General features: G+C 37.6%; 6 protein-coding genes across 6 annotated transcripts; 2 read left to right on the top strand and 4 right to left on the bottom strand.

Annotated features, from left to right (window-relative positions):
• Window positions 1-219: 219 nt before the first annotated feature.
• On the bottom strand, window positions 220-2,313 carry FDP41_008685 (uncharacterized protein; the record flags this gene model as incomplete). Its single annotated transcript, XM_044712565.1, has 1 exon — window positions 220-2,313. One exon carries the CDS (start codon window positions 2,311-2,313, stop codon window positions 220-222), a length of 2,094 nt encoding a protein of 697 aa, XP_044557734.1.
• A 121-nt stretch (window positions 2,314-2,434) lies between these two features.
• FDP41_008686 (uncharacterized protein) lies at window positions 2,435-7,093 on the bottom strand (the record flags this gene model as incomplete). The annotated part of the gene is made up of 2 exons (XM_044712566.1): window positions 2,435-5,430; window positions 5,527-7,093. The coding sequence occupies 2 exons, from the start codon at window positions 7,091-7,093 to the stop codon at window positions 2,435-2,437; spliced, it is 4,563 nt and encodes a 1,520-aa protein (XP_044557735.1).
• A 602-nt stretch (window positions 7,094-7,695) lies between these two features.
• FDP41_008687 (uncharacterized protein) lies at window positions 7,696-8,367 on the top strand (the record flags this gene model as incomplete). Its single annotated transcript, XM_044712567.1, has 1 exon — window positions 7,696-8,367. One exon carries the CDS (start codon window positions 7,696-7,698, stop codon window positions 8,365-8,367), a length of 672 nt encoding a protein of 223 aa, XP_044557736.1.
• Window positions 8,368-8,404: 37 nt separating this feature from the next.
• FDP41_008688 (uncharacterized protein) lies at window positions 8,405-10,480 on the top strand (the record flags this gene model as incomplete). Its single annotated transcript, XM_044712568.1, has 2 exons — window positions 8,405-9,668; window positions 9,726-10,480. The coding sequence occupies 2 exons, from the start codon at window positions 8,405-8,407 to the stop codon at window positions 10,478-10,480; spliced, it is 2,019 nt and encodes a 672-aa protein (XP_044557737.1).
• A 173-nt stretch (window positions 10,481-10,653) lies between these two features.
• FDP41_008689 (uncharacterized protein) lies at window positions 10,654-12,893 on the bottom strand (the record flags this gene model as incomplete). The annotated part of the gene is made up of 2 exons (XM_044712569.1): window positions 10,654-11,926; window positions 11,986-12,893. The coding sequence occupies 2 exons, from the start codon at window positions 12,891-12,893 to the stop codon at window positions 10,654-10,656; spliced, it is 2,181 nt and encodes a 726-aa protein (XP_044557738.1).
• A 185-nt stretch (window positions 12,894-13,078) lies between these two features.
• FDP41_008690 (uncharacterized protein) lies at window positions 13,079-14,083 on the bottom strand (the record flags this gene model as incomplete). Its single annotated transcript, XM_044712571.1, has 1 exon — window positions 13,079-14,083. One exon carries the CDS (start codon window positions 14,081-14,083, stop codon window positions 13,079-13,081), a length of 1,005 nt encoding a protein of 334 aa, XP_044557739.1.
• Window positions 14,084-14,926: the final 843 nt, after the last annotated feature.

Below are 14,926 nucleotides of genomic sequence, written 5' to 3' on the forward strand. Positions count from 1 at the left end.
CGTGTGCGTCATCTCGCATTCTGAAAGGTTTGACGTGTGGGATCCACCATGAGCTTCTCGTGGATGCAGGTCTGGAAGAGAAACCTCTCTTTTCCAATGTTATCATCGCCACTACTCCATGATATATTTTTCGAGATTTACAAGTCCCATCTTCCACCTTCCAAAAACAATTATTATTATTAGTTGGAGAATGACCAAATTGAACAATATTAAAATTTATTATTGAATTCGAAGATAGGCCAATTGTTTTTTCATTCGAATCTTTAAATCAATTAAGGCATAAGAAAGCAATACAATCGCACACAATGCAACTAAAACAGTTGCCAAAACAATTCCAATCATTAAATACATGCCAAACACAAGAGGTTGTTCTGGAGCTTCATACATGTCTTCATAAATGTCCAAAACTCCAGCGAATTGTAAATTCACAACAGGTGAACCTGTGAAATTAAAACTCAATTCTTGAAGGCATTGTAAATTCAGTTGAGAAATGTTTGCATGCGAAAGAAAGTTCATGAGAATTTGTAATCCACAATCGACCGTTGAATTTTGAATGGGAGTGTTGAACAATGAGAAATGAGCTCCAAATGGAATTTCAATAAATTTCACAGAATTACCTTTGATGTGTGAAAATTGAGTACGAGCTCCATCCAGAGGTGTTAATGGATCCAATTCACCATTCAACATTAATACTGGAACATTGGTCGAAAATGCAACATTATCATATTGAGGATCTAAATCATAGGTTTTCCAATTTGAGAGATCAAGGGCTGTCTTGTAAGAGAGAGCATCTCGAGTGGTTCCAATCGATTGATTGTAGAGCATCTCCATTTGATCAAGTGTTATATTTTTTGTCCACATTTCAGAATAAATAATATTGTAACCTAATAATGGAGATTGTGAAAGTGGATAGTCCATATAGGCATTCTTATTTTGTTCTCTTCTTTCAATCATGAATGAGAAAATTCTTTGAAGAGTCGGAATATCCAAGTCCATGTCACATCGATTCAATCTGTATAATATTGCTGGAATTAACACTCTCTCATATTCATTGGACAACATTCGAGTGAGTAATTGTCTGAAATAATCTTCACTGTCAATAATATCGAGCATTGGTGAGCACAGAGTTCCATTTTGATAAATTAACTGAATGGTGTTTTGGAGGAGAGAAATGGCACTAGTGTGTCCCGTTTGATCATAAAATTGTTGCAATTTTTCTTGACAGGTATTTTTCTTCACATTTGTTTGATTGCTTGTTGGCATGTCACAAAATTTCAAATAACCCGCAAGTGCCTGATTTTGATAGCGCATGGTTTGATCAAATGTGAAACGTTTCATCAATGATGAGGAAGAATCCACAGTTGCCATGACACCATCCATCACCACACCACGAATGTTTAAATCTACGACTTGATTCAATTCGATATATCTCATGAATCGACTCAACCAAACAGTTCCATACGAATTTCCATACAGAAAAATTCCTTCATTGCTGGAATGCAGCATTTTCATGAGAGAAAGGACATCAATGGCAGCATTGACGGATGAGAATAAACGATTTGAATCTGATTTGATTTCAATACAATGCTTCAATTCGTTGTAAATGTCAATGAAATTTCCAGAGATGGAACCATTTGTTTCTGCTTGTGACGCCACACAACTCAATCTCTGACTTTCTCCCACTCCACGATGATCTAGTGTGTAAATATATTGAAAAGGAAGCTGTTGGTTTTTCATCAAAGTTGACAAACGATCCAACAATGGCTCAAAAAACACAACACTTGCAGTTGCTGGTGACAAGGAGTCTAAAAAATACGAATTTTTGGAAATATTTGATTGTTCATGGTTATAATTCACAGAATAGGTCGGAGAGACGCCTGGTAAAATCCAAAGTGAGTTCAATGCTACTTGTTCTTTTAAATTTTCTGTGTCACTTTTCACATGGTTGTTTTTTCCAAATTTTTCGAAAGAACTTTCCGAATTCAATCTCAATCGTTTCACAAACACTTCAATACTACTCGATGGAGGCCATGGCTGTGAAGGATCCAATGCCAATTTAATTTTCGCACACTCTGCTATTAGTGTTTCATTTAATATATAATTCGGATGTAAATAATTGAAACTTTTATAGATGGTATGATTGGTTCCGAGTGTGTAGAGTGGACATTTGAAAAATTTGATGGGAATGTTCAAATTCGAAATACTTGTGGAGGAAAGAACGAAATTCGGCGATGATGATGATTGCAGTACCAGCAGCCACAGAAATGTACAAAAATTTACGCCGAGAACAAGACTTTCGGAGTGTTTATGCATTTTTTTTGAAAATCTCCGAGCGATAGAATCAAACTCCGCAAAGTTGCTTGGACTTGGTGAATTGACTTGTTTCGAATATACACTCATGCTAAATGGCATGGATCATCTCTCAGACGTTTTTTTAATACTCTTTAGTGAACTGATTCGTGGATTGTTGAAGTGCCAGTTGTTCGTGAATGTATGGTTGTGCTTCTTCATGCTGAAAACCACTTTCTTCACTGGACTGTGACATTCCATTATTATTATTATTACGGTCATCACCATCGTGAAGAGGAGCCGATGGATATACTGCATAGATACTATTCCGTGCCTCTTCATTGATCAATAACGTGGTCTTGTCATCAGTGTTTTCTTGAACATTCTCTCCTTTCACAAGCGATGATAGCGTTGTTTGTCCAACAATGAAATAATTACTTTGATTCATCTTGTTATTCATGACACTTTCAAAAATGACAATTGACATTAAAAAGAATGAATACAAAATTGGTCCAATTCCAAACAACACTCCAGGAATTCCATATGCGTTATAATCATCATCAGCTGGCATGAGAATGACCGAGTTAGCCATACAATATGTGCTGGCCATTTCAAAAGTGTGACTTCTTCCGTTTTTCATATTCGTGGCTGCAATAGCTGGATCATGTTTAGGAGACACATAAGGAAGACCATCAATGGATTGAAGAAGGAATTTGGTACCAAGCGCAGAATCCATGAACCATTGAGGTGGTGCACAATCGAGACGACCACCATATTTTTGTTTGAAAAATACATGAGCATTACCAAAATAAGTAAAGGACTGACCATCCGTGGAAGGACGTGCTGTGGAACAACAAGGCATCAATGTTGGAGTGTAACTTGGAGTTGAATACTTGTCGGCATTGGGGTCCTTTCTTCCTAAATAATATTCTCTACTGTTAGCACTCGCCACAGCTTGTGTGTGAATGAAAAACATTCTTCCAAAAAAGTATGCACTCGCTAGCACTCCAACGATAAACGACAGCATGGAGAATGCAATTAAAAATCTTACTCGACGACGTCTCTTTGTTTCTGATGGTGGTAAAATATTCTTTCTTGCTTCATAACAGAAGAAGTAGATATAACAGATTGAAACAGGAATAGAAGCAGGACATAGACATGCAAGCCAAACTTTTGGATTTGGATTTCCCAAATTGAATTCTCGTTTTTGGGAGGCCAGTAAAAATACACAAGTAGCAATCAAGTATCCAATGGCAATCAATGCTGAAAATGCTCCAACAATGGAACCAACAATGATTGTGGGTGAAATTAAATCAATGAAATACATGTTTGGATCGAACTTGGAATTCATACTCAATATGGCATCGAAATTATTCAAGGGAGACAAAAATCCATTGAGTGAGACTGGGAATAATAAAAATATCTGAGAATTCTGATTGCTACTGTCACCCGTGTTGTCAATTTTCATTCGTATTGTATATTTGAATGAATAATAAGGAGTTTTAAATTCAGGTCCATTGGGTAAATAGGTTAAATTATGGAACGCAATTTGAACGGAGGAGGCGGTATCATTAGTATAGCTGTCATCACTATTAGATTGCACACTCTTTGTTTTGGAATTGTAAAACAAAATGGATGCAGATGGTTCAAAAATAGTGGAAAGTGTTTCTTGATAGAAATCTGCAATGATCTCAGAATTTGGAGATGATGGTTTTTTTGAGAGGTCAATTGACATGACTTGGCTATTGAGCTTTTTCGAGGATCCTTCTGATATTATTAATGTGGAACTATATTGGTATTGAGCAAAGATGAAATTGCTGGGAGTGTCGAGAGAGGAATCGGAAATGCACATAGTGTCTGAAAGTGGAATTGCCTTAATCAGGAAATATAGAATTCCATTCGAAAGGTTACCAGTGTCAGATAAAACCTTACTCGAGTACATGGAAGAAGGGAAATTTTTCCTCGTGTTTCCATTAGAATAATACGGATTATCCATCAAGTAGCTCAAAACAACATTTTGTCCGTAAATGAATCTTGTAATAAATTGCTGATAAGGATATCGAGCGACATTCTGCAACAAGGGAGATTTTACATCATAATCTGTGTCAGTTGGAACGGATCCATGCTTGAATAAGATTTCATATTGTTGGTTTCGAGAAAAGGACAAAGTATTTGAGTCTAGGGAAATCATGAAATTAGTTTGACCAAACGAGCTTTGAGAATTCAATTGCAATCCATACAGGACACGACTAATGGGAGAGTAGAGAATTGGCAACTTGGCTCCATTCGTTGTCTGTGTCACCGAAAAGACATTATTCATTAGATGGACCGTGAAAGTCACCTTGTATGACACTTCGGGATGAGAATAAAATGTAATGTACCATTTTCCATAATCGTTGACATTTTGTATCACAGTATTCACCACCAAATAATGTGTTTCAAATGTGTTTGTACATTTGTAAGAAGTAATATAATTTTGAGATGCTATTTGTTGAGAGTAAGTTGAGTTGAAGGGAAGGTTTTGTGTTGCATCTTGTAATTGTTTGGTGACTTGAAGAGTTAATGGGTTCGTGATAGTAAACGAAGAAGGCTGAGTGTCAACTTGTACAGAAGCTAAAACTTTGAGGTTATAAAGAATATTGGGAGTTCCTTGTGAACTTCTGGTACTAATTTGAGGAATTTCTACAGCAGTCAAAAATCCATTTGCTCTATATCCACTCTTGGAAATTTTCAAACTATTAGACGGCGCAGTAGAAAGAACTGGTGGGCTTAACAAATCTTGTGAGATTGAAAATTTAAAGGAGGCACGACAAGGATACACGTTACAGGAACCTTTTTCAATAAATGTGAAATACATTCCAGGTGTCACATCAACATCGTAGGCCACATAATCAGTGGAGGAAGAAGGTGTCTTTGTGGACTGTAAAATCATTGGTTTCTGATTCGCCCAGGAGAGAGGAACACCGTAGGAGAGGAAGGACAAAAATGGAGAATCAAGAGAAGTGAAAGTGGTTGACATTGTTAAATCATAGGGGTATTTGAGGGAAGAAAAGGATTTAACATAATAAACAGCGCCTTCATATCTTGAAGAGAAGGTTAGATCTGAGTAGACTTTGTTTACATCGTCAATAAGTTGCATGGCTAAAGAATTCAGAATGTTTTAAAAAATAACAGAACCAAAATAATATAAATTTAAAATGATATACTTGAATCATTCAGCATTCACAAGTTACTTACTTTTTCGTGAGGCAGAGACCTGAGTAGTAATTACTCCAGAGTCGTAATATGAATCCCAACTTAAAATCTCTAACCACACATAGATAGTGGTAGTCGCTCCCTGAGTACAGTCGAGCATTTCTGATGAAATCATGTATTGAGCTTGTTTCTTACTTGAATCAATGGTGAAACTTGGTCCAAAGTTGGCACTGTATTGTTTGCTCGTCTTGGTTGAATAGAAATAAATCATTCCGGAATATTTGAAAACATTATCAGGAAAGATGGTATTGATTTGCATGTAACATAGTGGCAACTGTCCGTCCAAGCTTGGAGTATTTGGATCTGGAGAATAGTTGATGGCAATGACATCTGAAAGGTTACCCAAAGCTGAAATTGTTTGAGGAGTATTAAAATTGAGATTAAATGTTTGTCGTGACGTATAGCTGAATCGATCTTGTGCAGATCCATATTGAAAAGTGTTGTAGAATGCATTGCTAGAACTATCTACAGGAGAAACATCATAGGTGAAATAGCCAAAACCTGAATAGGAATATGGCTTCACAAGACTTATCCTAATGTCCAATGAAATTTCGTCATCTTTCCAAAGAGATGAATTGAATGTTAATTCATATTGGGAAGAAGTTCGTGACAAAGAGACAGACTCAGAAATATTGAGCATGACGACTTGATTGGTAACAGGATCTGTAAAGGTCTTGTTCACCCCTAAAATGTCAATCTCCATGCTTTTCATGAAGTCATACATGCTTGGATTAATAGTTAACTTAAATTTTGAACTGAATGCAAGAGCTGGATTCGTAATTTTCACCCTTCTCACAAATTGATCTGAATAGCTTTTCAACAATTCTTTGGAATTGAGAAATGGTTCATTTTGTAGTGCCCACACGGTATCATTGGTGACAAAATTCAAAATACTTGGCGTTGTCGACATGATTTGTGCATTATACGAAACGACAGTTCGACTCTTTGGAATTGCACATAATCTCAATTCCACCTCTTTCACACAAAAATAAGTGATTGGAGAAGACGTTCCCTCAAATTCAAAAGTAACCTCATTTCCATTTTGAGTAATATTTAAATCTGTGGCATAGGCAGCCTCTATCATGGATGAGACAGCACTAAACGATCTCGAGCAGGACCCTTTGTTAACACAAGCATCTGCAACAATGTCTTGTCCCAAATTTTTTCGTTGCCACAAAATAGGTTGACCATTCACATGCAGTGAAGTCAAAGAGGTGAGATTGAATCTCTCATCATAGGCATAGCATGGATTGAAAGCTCCACTAATTTTTGCACCCATGGCTTGCGAGGCACGAACAAATTTTTTCACCGATAAATCATCGTAGTGGGGATTCAAGGAAAAAGTGGCAGTGAGTGTTTTCGTTGAGGCTGAAAAGCAATAGGCATCACCATCACATAATTTGGCTATAAAAGGAGAGGATGAAAAGGTGAGAGGAATGTAACTGGAATAGAAATTGCAATAGAAAGAAGGTTCATTGCTCGAGGTAGTGTGTCTTGTTGTTGTTGTAATTGAGGTCTTTTCTTTTGCATTTTCATCTTTCATCATCATCCCGAATACTGTAAGGAACGAACCACATGCGCAAGTGAGAATGAAGAAAAGAATCAAGCGTCCGACATGCTGCAGCGTCATCACTCGGGATGCATGACAAAGCTGTCCAATGCAACCATGAAACTTGTAACTATGGCCAAAGGATGATGTTCGTTTCATCGCAGTTTGACAATGATGATCAAAAATAAAAAGGATTGGAGAAGGGTTGTCTTTTCCGATACAATTATTGGACTCTAAGTGATGAACAAAATTTGGAGAGAGAGATGCGATTCAAAAGTTCACAATTTTTTCAAAGCGCATCTTTCAAGAATAAGTCCGAATGCATTAGGACTATTTCAAAACACATTTTTTGATTGGTTTCTCTCCGAACTAGAACGTCTCATTTTCATTTTCTCTCAAAATTTAAGAGAAAATGAAAATCGGAGTGAGTTTCAAGAAAACAATACAAATGAAAGACAGAATTACTTACTGGCTTTAAAAGAGAGTAAGAAAACTTTTGCTCCACGTTGAGGCAAGGCATAAATGGAACGACCGAGCGAAATACTGCATAAAATTTTAACTCGCGAGGGAGCACAAAAGGCTCCACAAGGCGCTTAAAAAAAATGTTGGAATCACATGTAATAAGGATCCCGAAGAAATCGCTTGAAGATGAAGATGTGGTCATGATGGGAACTCCCGAAAAAACAAGGGTGAAAGAAAGTATATTTTCCTCTCGAGATACCCAACAAGAAAGAGCTTTCTCTCCTCCACAACATGAAGAAGAGCAACACTTTTTGGACCGATACAGATATTGCTTTGATGAGGACATTGAGGAATGCCTCATCCCTGAAAAATCTAACGAGAACAACACTACCGTTGAACCGAAACAGTCTAACAGACTTTTAACCCCAAAAACCATTGTTAAAAGCAAATCAACCTCGACATTAGACTCTAAAGCTCTCAAATCCTTTCAAGAACCAACACCGGTGAAAAATAGTTCCCTTGCAGCTGCTTCCATTTATACATCCCCTCATCCAAAGACTCCTAAAACCAAGAAGTTAACCACCTCTAAATCCTCTCAGAGTCTATTCCCCCTGCAAACATCTCCTTCCACTCCAAATACGAACACTACACCTTCATCTTCCAAAGGAACAACCCATGCACTACAACCCATTTCAAAAATTTCTCCAAAAGCAACATCACCATCAAGCAGTAATTCTCAGCACTCTGCAAGATCATCAACCATTCACATCACAAATCGCTTAATTGAGAGAAGGTCTTCCAATACCAAATGACACTTTTGTTTGAGATGTTAATTCCAACAAGCAAAAAATGACCACGTCAAGACCACCAGCAGAAGACGAAGAAAATAACAACACCACCTCCGGCCCGTACCTCGGTGTAACTTCAAATCAAATCACATCAATAATCACATCAACAACAGACGAAAACAAACATCACAATTTGAGTGAAGTTATAACAGATTGTAGGCAAAAAGATCGGAACGAATCATCATCAAACGAAATAATAACACCAAAAGCAAATCATCAATCAAATGAAAATATTAATCAAAACAATTTTCTCACAAAAGAAGAAGAAGAGTACAACTCCAGACAACCCCTGTTGTTTGTAAAACACAATAGTAATGACAACAATCAACAACAAGATGAAACAAACATTGGGGGTGTTGATCATTTGAACATATCTTCCCCGTTCACCAACAGAAATTTGAACACATCATTTAATACCAGCATGGAAGCTACACATCCCACATCAACGGATATCAATAATTCTTCGATCAACTCTCCCATAGAATTTTCCCATGATGACAAACATCATTCGGTGACCATTACGCGAGGTCCCAAAGACTTGTCATCCAATAATGATCCTCTTCATGAATCAGATCAAGGATTGAATCTATCCAAAATCGCCCTCAATGAGATGTCACAAGAGAGCGTCAATAGCGAAAACGATGAATTGTCCAAAGTTCAAAAGAGCATTGATGATGAGAGGCATACATTGCAACAATTGAGCACTCTTGAACAAGAACAAGCAGAATCTTTAAAGTTGCTACGACGAAAACATCGAGAAAATTACATTCCAGATGCTTTTATTCTCTTTTGTAAACATGAGACGTCAAAAGTGTATGGATGGCAATTAGAAAGCGAAAAGCAATCTGCCCAACTTTACACAAAAGCAATTTCATTGCATTCTATTGAAACTGGGGATTTTTCGAGTTTAGCTCGGCTGGCTTCTCAACTTTTTGAAAGCACTAGCACACAAGACTTATCGAAAAATTTAAAATTCAAAGTGACACCTTATGACTCATCAACGCATGTTATGTGCAATCGATTTGTTGGAATACTTACTAATACAAATTACAGAGATGCTTTTGAAGCGTGTAGATCTGTGGAACTTCGTAAACATACCAAACAAATGGAAGAGGCTTTGAAATTGGAAGATTTTTACAGCGCAGACAAGAACTCGGCTGTGTTACCAAATGCTCCTAGCTTGATACAAAAGCAAATGGCCAAGATTCCAAACGACAGTTTTGATGTTGTGTACATGAGAACCATGTCACCCAGCACTCTCATTGGTAAGTGAAATTTAAAGAACAACACGGTTTCAAAATTTTTTCACCTTTTTTCCACAGTATCGAAGAGAGAATATTTAACAGCGCGATTTTTCATGGAGGAACCAGACAGATTGATTATCATGGAGAGGTCAATTGATAAACTGATACCTCCACCTCCTATTCTCTTGCAATTATCATCACGGCACGAAGAAGTCTTAAGTGTCATTGAGCAGCATGAAAATCAATTAATCGAGTTGAGCAAAAATATTTCTTCTAATTTATATTTAACACCAAGTGCAGGGTCTAACAGCACTGATGATAGCCGTTTGACCAAAAACTCTGAAGAATCATTAACAAATATCGCCACACGACAAAGAAGTAAGAGTGTTGGAACGGCCGTATGTCAATCTTCTGTCAATCACACAAGCAATAGCTTGGGAACTCTATCGCCAATAACAAAGAGAGCCTCATCTACTGTCTCTGACTACAAGAGCACAAAACATCTCACATTAAGTTCGATTTCAACAGACAACTCATTATATCATAATCTGTTGCAACCACAACCCAGTCAAAAAGGAATCATACGAGCACATATTCTTTTCCAAATCATGGTATTCGAAAGGCTTTCAGATACGGAAACACGTTTTCAAGTCATGAATCATATCGATGTGAAAGGTTGGAAATCATGGAGTATTCTTTCTCAAAAGCCATCTCCTCTTAAAATGCAAGAAGAACTTTCACAACTTGTGGAGGAATACAAAAAAGTTTTTAAGAACACCAAAAGTGAACAAGCAGACATTTCGACACTGATACAGACGTCAGATTCACAATAAAGCTAGCTCAATAACTGTGTGAATCATATCACTGAGGATTTTTAATCTCAAACTCACGGAAGGGAATGATGATCAACCAGAAAGAGCTGCTCATACAAGAACGTGTAATGCTCAAAATTGCAAGGAAACTATTCTGGAAGTATTTAATGACCTCAAACCACAATTCCACTCATTTACATCCAAATTCCACCTTTTGGAGCCCTTCCTCCACCTGGCAAGAATTGTCCTCCTTTGTAGAACTTTTTACCAGAGTTGCTGCTCGAGCTACTGCTTTTACTCGATCGTCTCGAGGAACTTCCATAGAAATAGTCATCGTCATCGTCATCATAATAATACTTGTTAATGACGAGATGACTCGATGGAATGGCAGAAGAAGAACTGGCCTTTGAATTCAACTCGCTTCTCAAATTTTGCAACTCTTGAGAATGAAGACGTCTCTCTTGCTCCATTTGCTCTCTCAACATTTCCTGTTGACGTTCCAAACTCTTCATTGCCTCGAGAATGACTTGTTTCTCATGTTTAAACTCTTCTTCATGAATGGCTTTTTCCTGTTCGAGTTTCATTGTGTGTTCCCGCAATTCAATAATTTGCCTTTCTGATTCCTTGATTTTCAAATGATGATACACCAACTCTCTTAAAGCGACAAGTTCTTTCGAGAAGGTTGAAAGGCAATTCGCACGTGCAGGTCCAACACACTTTTGAAGTAATATTTGTTGCATTCTTTTTGACAAGTCCATGAATGATTGAATATTTTCGCAATTAGATAAAGACTCACGAAGTTGAGAAAGACATTCTTCATAGATTTTTTCACACCATTCATGAGAGGCATCTCTATTTCGCATGATGAGAGTTTCCAATTTGGTATTTCTAATAAGAGGAGAGTCATAGTTAATCATGCTTGGAGATACGTTTGATTTCAGATCTGAATTTGCTGTTTCGTGATTCACATCACGACTGCTACTCTGAATATAACCTAATTTGGAAAACAATCGATGAATGACCTCCTTTTGTTTACATGAAGGAATTTCCTCTCTCGATTCCTGACATAGTTTGTTAAATACTTTCGTATGCATCTCTAACAACTCAAACTCTTCCATTGGAAATTTCTGCTCACACCCTTCTTTCATAGTCTGCTCATACTCTCGTTCAGCATTCAACATGAAATATTCTACTTGTTGATTTAATACATATTCAAAGGCATTGGGTAGATCAATCTTATCACTATTTTCATTCAAATCATTGAGAAGTTTGGAACAATAATGATAGAGAAGAGGTGGAGTGAGAAACATTTCCGTGTTGTGGAATGGAGAAAGAATTTTCTTGGGAGAGACTTCTGAACGAATCTTGTTCACCATTAATTCCATCTTTTCGACAAAGAGGGCAGAGAGTTTTGAAGTGTCCTTGTGAGGAATGTATTCAATTTTTTTCATAATCTCTGGATCCGCTCTATATATATGGATGGTTTATGGAATTCTGTTTAAACCAAAAATGGAAAAAATACTTACGTTGGTGGTGGAATGGTCAAGAGTTCCATCTTGTTCTTGAAAAACTTCTTGATGGCTGTTTTAGTCTTGTTCGTTTCCTTTTCTCTATTTTTCTTGGTTTTTGTATTTTCTTGCAAAACACTATCCAAATAATCCTTCTCCGTTCCATTCAGTGCTAAAGTCATGTCACGAATCAGCCAAATCAATCGAGGTGTATAATTCACAATTTCTTCCTCATCATAGCCCTCCTCTTGTTCTTCATTTTGATCTTTCTTTACATGTTTCTTTTTTTCCTTCAACTCGAGCTGTTTTCTTTTATCAGTGAATAGCAAGGTCGAGAAATGAGCAGCAAACGAAATTTGTCTCACATCATCACTGGTGATCCGTGTGGAAAAGTTGAAAATCAAAGTACTCGACAACATGGTCATTAAACAAAACAAACTTGTGTCAAACTTTGATCCTGAATCATCATCATCGTCCTCATCGTTACCATCTTCTCGATTGGCATCTAATAAACCTTCTGTGTCTAAACAAAGTAAAATATGTCTCTCATCTTGATGGGATCGTTCTCCCCAAGCCCAAACTCCTTTTGTATGTGAATGAATGGAGTGTCCCAATTCGAAACCTTTGTTTTGCGGAGTGCATTCGTGATGGAGGAGACGATTCATGAGATAACTCTTTCCAAGACGATAGGCACCAACCACAGAAACGACATGAAGAATACACTTTGATGTGGTGGCGTTTGACAGCACAGTTTTGGCTTGTTCGTTCATTTCCCATTTTGCAGAATTGGTGTTGTAGCGAAAGAGAAGAAAGGGAGATGAAGAGATTGGTAAGCCTTTCTCCGAGAACAAGGTATGAGTGCACCGATCGGTGGGAGTGTTGCTGTTTGATTCAACTGTGGAAGATGAACGTGATTGAGCAGACATTGTTCTCTATTTTTTGGATGAGAATTTGAATGACGCGAAAGATGACAGGTACAGCTCTCAAAAACTGTCAAGCAGAAACGGACAAAATGGATGGATTGCTCAAGCGACTCTTGTTGAACATTCAATCCCAAAATCCAATCTATTTAAATTGATTCATTAAGGTATATGATGACAGACCTAATAATTTACTTTTTCTTTTGAGATTCTGATTTTTCCTTTTTCTCAGACTTTTCCTCCTTCTTTTCCTCAGCAGGTTTTTCTGTCTTTTCTTTCTTCTTCTCAGTTGCCTTTTCCTCAGCAGATTTTTCTGACTTTTTAGTTTTTTTAGTTTGTGGTTCCTTCTTTTTCTCAGTTTGTTCTTCTTCCTCTTCCTCTTTCACTTCTTCCTTCTTTCTCTTCTTTGGCTCCTTTCTAGTACCATCTTCATTATACAATTTCTGTTCAGCATTTTTGATGGCCTTTCTCAGTTCATCGACCCTATGACTGTTCAAGTCACCAACAGAAAGATCGTGATGTTTGTTTGAAATGGCCTCCTCTAAAATTGTTGCAATCTTGTCAATGTGCACATCTTGACCAAGAACAATGGTGTCTCTTGATTTTGGTGTTTGACATTTGATTAAAGCCTTCTGTGTGCCCTCTTTGTTGCCATGCAAGCTCAGTTGATGTTTTTGAATAAGACGAGCCAAAAGAACTTCTCCTTCACCAATAGTAATTTTTCCTTTTGCAACAGTAAGAACATTTGCAATGTACATTAAATTAGTTAATTCATAATCAACATGTTCTCTCAACATTTCAAAAGCCCTAGTTCCCATCTTGTAACCGTGAATTTCTTTCATTGGTTCTTCCGAGTCATGTAATAGACTCGTGAATTTGTCTTGTTGAAGTATTCTCTTTGCGTTTTCCATCAGAATTGATTTAGGAATACATTGAATTCCTGACGACTGCAACAATTTACCAATGAGCTCTACCTTGCTATATTTCCTTCCGAGCACTTCAATACCTTGCTCGGAGGGTGCAGGTGGTCCCTTTTTTTTTTGAGAAGATGTAGTAGTCTTCTTTTTCTTTTCACCAGTGATTTCCACTCCATAACCACCAGTAGTGGGTCCCAGGTCAAGAGCATCCAACTCGACCAGCTTATCCGTTTTAGAGGACGATGATGATGACGGTTTTGTTTTTTGTTTGGTGGGCATTTTTTTTGGAATTTTTTTAATTCGAACTTTTTTTTGAAAGCTTTTCACACTCCAGACTTGTCTTGAAACTCAACGATGATGTTGTTAGTAATAATAATTGGGTCGAATAGTCAAACTCTGACCTTCATTCACACTACACGCAGGAACATAGGGTGCAAATCGAGCATCTCCAAACTCCAACCAAGGTGTCAAGGGAACGAGTGAATCTGGATCATCATCATCACCACCACCACCACCACATGGATGAACCACCCTCACTGAGGATGGGACCTCCTTCCGATCGGTATGGAGTAATGAAAATCGGATCTTTCCGAATTGAACGTGTTGCTGGTTGTTCGACATGACTATCCTTCACATGGGGCACACGGAAATCAAATTCCACAACAATATATTGTATCACCTTGTTGAAAGTCTCGAGCGAATGATGATGATGAATCAATAGGTCGATGGGTCTCACTACGAAAGCTGCTGCATGCACTTCTCACCACTTCTTTTGTGCCAGTAATGAGTGCACAACCTTTTGAATGAGCTTGCCAAGCGATAACATCTCCACTACTTTGAGATGAGGAAAGAAGTCCAAGGATTCGACACCCATCATTACTTTAAATCCATTGGATGTAATATCTGGTTGATATTTCTCTAATTTATATTGCCATCACTACAACATAAGAACCCCAGTAACGTATACAGGGGTGGGAGTGACAGGTAACGAGATCTCCCAAGCCAGGAGAAAAAAATTGGCTGGACGGGAAATTTTTAATTTTTTTTTTCTCAATACCACCTCTGAATACGTTTAGGTTGTAGTGGAATAGAAATGGCCTGGCTTGAGTAATTTTCGAGATT

The sequence above is a fragment of the Naegleria fowleri genome, assembly GCF_008403515.1.
Source record: "Naegleria fowleri strain ATCC 30894 chromosome Unknown tig63, whole genome shotgun sequence".
In the NCBI taxonomy this organism is placed as follows: Eukaryota; Heterolobosea; class Eutetramitea; order Acrasida; family Naegleriidae; genus Naegleria; species Naegleria fowleri.